Source organism: Hyperoodon ampullatus (assembly GCF_949752795.1).
Source record: "Hyperoodon ampullatus genome assembly, chromosome: 19".
NCBI classification, from domain to species: domain Eukaryota; kingdom Metazoa; phylum Chordata; class Mammalia; order Artiodactyla; family Ziphiidae; genus Hyperoodon; species Hyperoodon ampullatus.
Genome location: NC_136932.1, coordinates 54,512,203 through 54,518,202, shown reverse-complemented (window position 1 = coordinate 54,518,202; position 6,000 = coordinate 54,512,203). Strand labels below are relative to the sequence as shown.

Here is a 6,000-nt window from a genome sequence, read left to right as displayed (position 1 = left end):
AGCGCACGCCGGCGTTTGGCGGGAAACACTCGAGGGTGTGCCCTCTGCTCGGGGCCGGGTCGCGAGGGTTGGGCAGCTCTCCGGCTGCCTCGCGCCACGTCATCGAACAGCTCCTCCTCCCCTCGCTCGAGTCGCACGCGCGGAAGTAAACACCTTGACGTCATCAGGGCGCGTCTTCGCCTTTCCCCTCCCATCTTCCCAGAACCGTGGACGTGCTCACCTCCGCTCCGGGCCAGGTCTATGTCCCGGTTTCCCGCCGTCGCGGGCAGGGCGCCAAGGCGGCAGGAGGAAGGTGAGCGATCAAGAGACCTCCAAGAAGAGCAGCCTTCGGCAGTTCCCATCGCAGATAGAGGTGCGGTCCGCGGGACACTACGGAGGCCAGCGGGAGTTATGGCATGGGGGTTCTGGGGGCGGGGGATAAAAGTCCGCCTTAGGCAGGCAGAGAAGAGTAGGGGGAGAGGCCGCAGCGTTCTTGTCGCTCTCCAAGCCGGAGGCGAACTTTGCATCCAGTGAGGACTTTGGTCTAGAGGGGGGCGGTCCCAGACCCAAGTTGGGTGAAAACCCTGCTGGGGGACAAAAAAGTGAACCCCAACGCCGAAACGCGTTCCTCTCTTAAATGGGCTCATAAAGCCTTTGTTCTCTACCCATCCATTCCCGCCTCCCCCCCTCCGCCCCTTCGTCGGGCCGCCAGCCTGCCTTTGGGTACGGTATGAGGGAGCCAGTTTCCAGGAGCCAGTTTCCATGGTTACCCACCACTTGGCCTTCTGGGATATCAGTCACTCTGAACAGGGACCTAACTTGAACCGTGAATCAGAAGCAAACACCGGTGGCTTTTAATTCAGCTGAGAGTTTTTCTGCTGTGTTCCAGGTTTTGGTCTATTGTTTAATAAAATTGGGTTTTGTTCTTCTGTATAGGTATGCTTGCAAATACATTGCCTTGTGCTAGGCTTAACTTTGTCAGCTACTTTGAGTCATGCATTAGCAAATGCTCAAGTTGATTTCACTAAAAAGTTGCTCTCGGTTTATAAACCCTCGCTTGCAAATTGGATGTAGGTGATTTAACTGAGGAGTCATGGGTTGATTATTTCCAGCCCTGAAATTCTATTGTTATTCCCTTTTCATTTTTGGGAGATTCAATCAGAGATATCTTTACAGGCCATTGAATTGCACAATTTTTTCCCCCTGTCATTACAGAAGAGAAAGGATGCACATCACAGGAGGGAGGAACTACTCCAACTTTTCCTATTCAAAAACAAAGAAAAAAGCTTATTCAAGCTGTGAGGGACAATTCATTCCTTATTGTTACTGGAAATACAGGAAGTGGTAAAACAACTCAACTCCCAAAATATCTATATGAAGCAGGTAATTTTATTCTGGGAAAATATTGGGAGTACTTTAAAAATATCCTCTTAAAAGCTAATAGGACTTCTGTATTACACAAATGCCCATCATTTGTTCTATAGTCCCAGTTCTTCTCTTGGCACACTGTCCCCATATCTTCCTTGCTTTTTTACGGTCTTATTTCAGATTAGTTGAAATGGCATTTTCAGTTATCATAATAATTCCAAATAGAATTATAGGTAGATGTTGATTCTGTGCTATAGAATAAGGTTGTCTTGCAGTAGACTGTTGACCACTGGGTACTGAAATAATTTTCAGAGGGAAGGGATATATTGATATCTGCTGCTGACATTAGTATTTCTTGGTTCTATCTCCAGAGTATTATCAGGTAACTGTTTATTCCTTGACTCTCCTAACACCAAGCCAGCTAACAGATTATCCTTACGGTGTCTTTCCCTTCAGTACAGTAAAACTTTCTATCATAAGGTTGGTACAGAGCAAAATTATGTTGGATATTATAAAAATTTCGTAGTGTATGTTAACTTACTCTAATGGATCAAATCTAAGATGCCGTCTATTAAGACATACCACTATTTTACATACTATTAATAAAAAAAATGCCATCAGTTATAAGATGCATCTCCCTTTCAAAGATATTAAAATAGTAAAATATGCTTGTAGAATCTATGAAAAGTGGTATATTTAAACTTCTGTGGCAAAGTTAAATCCATTTTAGGAAGTGTGTGGAATTTTATGGATTCCTAGGGGTTAAAAATTCTTGGCTTACTCTTTAGAGTAAATCTTTAGACTGAAATTGAAAAAAATTAATTAAAATATATACATTTAGAAGGGCTATTAATATGTATTCTTATTTTTAATTAATACTTAAATTTCCATGGTGCAAATGTAATACAGTGTGTTGTTAATTGTCAGAGTTTTCTTTTAGAAACACTTGAACAGTTTGTATTGATTGACCAGAAACAATTTAGCTCCAATGGGAAGCAATTGTTTACATTTTTGTGTTTTTTTACCTCTGGTTTTGATAGGGTTTTCACAACATGGTATGATTGGTGTGACTCAGCCACGAAAAGTAGCTGCCATATCTGTTGCTCAGAGGGTTGCTGAAGAGATGAAATGCACTTTGGGATCCAAAGTAGGATACCAAGTTCGTTTTGATGATTGCAGCTCTAAGGTACAAAAGTTTTTTGCTTGTATTTAATTAAGTACTGTAAATTTATCGAAAGAGTGAGAAAGTGATGAAAGATTTTGACTTCAAAATTCCATTTATATTTTAAAGAAACAAAGCCTCAGATTAGAATTAATTTGTGTTGCCCATTGTTAATGCTCTAGTCCTGGGGTGTCTAATTCATCCCATTTTCTCCCTTCTCAATTAGTTTATGTGACAGTTATGTTGATTTTTCACAGGACTCTCATGTATTTTAGCTGTAAGGATCCTTGGCATGTAACTTACATTTGTATTCTTTAAAAAAAATTTTTATTGCAGTAAAATACATATAAAATAAAATTTACCATTTGTATTATTTTTAAACCATTTTTAGGTGAACAATTCAGTGGCATTAAGTTCATTCATAGTGTTGTGTAACCACTACTGCTATCTATTTTCAGAATGTTTTCACCATCCCAAACAGAAACTCTGTATCTACTAAACAGTAACTCCACATTCCCATCTCCCCGCCCCTAGTCCCTGGTAACTTCTATTCTGCTTTATGTCTCTATACATTTCCATATTCTAAGTACCCTGTACAAGTGGAATCATACAATATTTTGTCCTTTGTGTCTGGCTTATTTCATTTAGCTAAAGTTTTCAAGGTTCATCCATATTGTATGGTTATATTCTTGAAGTCAGTGGAAAACTGACAGCTTAATGAACAAAGTCATTGAGCAAGTATTTATTGAGCATCTTCTGTATTCATGGCAATAGTTCATAGCTACAATTTACATTCCTTCAGGATTTCTTAATCCTGTACCAGATACAAAACAATCTCTCATTTGCCTATGGTCCCTGATAGGAATGGCCATCAACAGTGGCAAAGAATGACCCCCCAAAATACTGTCTTTGCCTTCCTAGTGGTCACTGCTGGGGATTTTTCTTTCTTTTTTTCTTCCTTTGTTTTGTGGATATCATTGCTGTTAACTCCTCCTCTGGACCTTACTCTCACCTTGTTTTAATTCTAGTCAACTGACCCTATTTTTGTAACAGGAAAGTGGTCAAGGAAGAAGAGAGTGAGAGAAATGGTGCACCTACCTTTTCTCTTGAGTCCTCTAAAATAGCAGCTGAGACAGGGAGATGAATTCCATTTCATTATTGTTTTCCCACAACTTGCTTACCTGAAGTCATTGCATTATCTTAACCACTTTCCACTGACTTCATTGTATTTCCTCATTGGTCACTTTTGTTTGCTTTATCCCAGAATATTCACCTTAGTTCCTTATCCCTGTCTCTGTATAGATCACAAGTTTCATAATTTACCATCCATGTTATTAGACATGTTATTAGACTATTTTATGTACTCTTATTTCATCAGATTAGTTTGGTCACTTAATATCTGTACATCTGAGGGGGAAAATTTAGTTTGCAAAGCAGGGATGAATTTCTGTGATTTTATTTTTATGTATATGTTAATGTACTCTGCTGTTTGAACATTAGGAAACAGCAATCAAATACATGACTGATGGATGTTTACTGAAACATATTCTGGGAGATCCAAATCTTACCAAATTCAGTGTCATTATATTGGATGAAGCCCATGAGAGAACCCTAACTACAGTGAGTATTTTACTGTATCGGTTATTTATTAGACAGTTTACTTCTTTTGGGTAGCTTTGTACTGTATAGTGAATTGCCTTCTCTTACTTACATTTTAATCTAATCAAATGGGAATCCTTTGGTTAGGAGAGCAAAATATTTAAAATAAATTGGTTGTTATGTACACTTGTGACTTACTAGAAATTTACTTTTCTTTCAGGACATCTTATTTGGTTTATTGAAGAAGCTGTTTCAGGAGAAGTCTCCTAATAGAAAGGAGCATTTAAAGGTCGTAGTGATGTCAGCAACTATGGAATTAGCCAAGCTCTCTGCATTCTTTGGAAATTGTCCAATATTTGATATACCTGGAAGGCTTTATCCGGTCAGAGAAAAATTCTGCAATTTGATTGGTCCACGAGATAGAGAAAATACTGCATATATTCAAGCGGTATTACTTGACATCCTTTTTATGTCTTTTCTGTATCTATTATTCTAGTTGATTGAGTAGTTTGATAATTAATTTGTCTATTATTTTAATGGCAGCCCTCATAGGTCCTAGGACTTTATTTTTAAAGATGTATTATTTATTTACTTACTTATTTTTGGCTGTGCTGGGTCTTAGTTGCAGCACGCAAGATCTTCGTTGAGGCACGCAGGATCTTTTGTTGTGGCGTGTGGGCTCTTCTTTGTGGTGCACGGGCTTCTCTCTAGTTGTGGTTCGCACGCAGGCTCCAGGGCACGTGGGCTCTGTAGTTTACAGCACGCAGGCTCTAGTTGAGGCGTGCAAGCTCAGTAGTTGTGGCACGTGGGCTTAGTTGCCCCACAGCATGTGGGATCTTAGTTTTCTGACCAGGGATCGAACCCGCATCCCCTGCATTGGAAGGCGGATTCTTTACCACTGGACCACCAGGGAAGTCCCAGGTCCTAGGACTTTCGAGAACCAAATTTAATTTTTCCGTGGAACTAGGGGAGGTGGTGGTGGTGGGGAGACTGTATTTCCACTAGCATATTATGCTTGTGTTTCTTGCTTTAGATTGTGAAAGTGACCATGGATATCCATTTGAATGAAATGGCTGGAGACATCTTGGTTTTTCTGACTGGTGAGCATTCAGTACCAGGTTTAAAAATTTTACTATTTGTACGAGGGAGTGGGGCACCATGATAGAGTGTTACCTTTGTTGGAAAATCTAGGCTCTACTCATGTTATCCTAGGCTTTTATGATTTTCTGAGTAGTTTTAGATATTATATCTATTATAAGATATATAAGGTAATTCTGCACTGCCCTAGAAACCATGAGTCTCATTAGTAAACATAGGTAAAATACACTGACCTTTTAGTAGAAAGATATTAAATGGTAAAATATTAATATTTTTATTACTCTATCTTATATAGAGCTGTTAACCACACTAAACAGTCCTGGATCTGAATGATTAATTTCATTATTTCAAAAGACATACTACTAGCTCCTTTCTTCTTTGAGTGGTGGGATGGTACTGTGTGGTAGCAGTACACAAGGTGTGGAATCCATGTCTCATAGACAAGCCTTTTTTGGAGGTCAAAAATAGAATAGTTAAATCTCAGACTAGTGTGATTTTTCAAGTAGCAGCATCTTACTAACAGATATGAGTAATTTCATGGCTCACCTCCTACACTGCCTTGTACCCATGTCAGAAGTGAGACATTGTAACAATCTCTTAGCCTTTTTGAGGTACTTAAGTATTTTGAAATACACCTAAATGTAGTATCTCCTGGACTAGCCTCCCCTATGGTAATGATTAACTTCATTGAGTCTTCCTCAAATATACCATATTAGCAAGATGAAAGGCTTGATGGTTATAAACATTTTTTTTTTTTTTTTTTTTTTTGCGGTACACGGCCCTCTCACTGTTGT

The 6,000-nt window shown here is 39.3% G+C and overlaps 1 protein-coding gene across 2 annotated transcripts in view; it reads left to right on the top strand.

Annotated features, from left to right (window-relative positions):
• Positions 1-240: 240 nt before the first annotated feature.
• Positions 241-6,000, top strand: part of DHX40 (DEAH-box helicase 40) — a gene marked incomplete at its 5' end in the record, with an annotated part of 52,014 nt that continues 46,254 nt past the window's right edge. Inside the window, 6 exons of one of the 2 annotated variants that reach the window (XM_079725877.1) lie at positions 241-352; positions 1,195-1,362; positions 2,388-2,533; positions 4,010-4,129; positions 4,329-4,556; positions 5,142-5,208. In XM_079725877.1, coding sequence (XP_079582003.1) covers positions 241-352; positions 1,195-1,362; positions 2,388-2,533; positions 4,010-4,129; positions 4,329-4,556; positions 5,142-5,208 — 841 coding nt within the window. The remainder of the gene's footprint in view (positions 353-1,194; positions 1,363-2,387; positions 2,534-4,009; positions 4,130-4,328; positions 4,557-5,141; positions 5,209-6,000) is intronic. The other variant, XM_079725878.1, reaches the window with a different exon arrangement.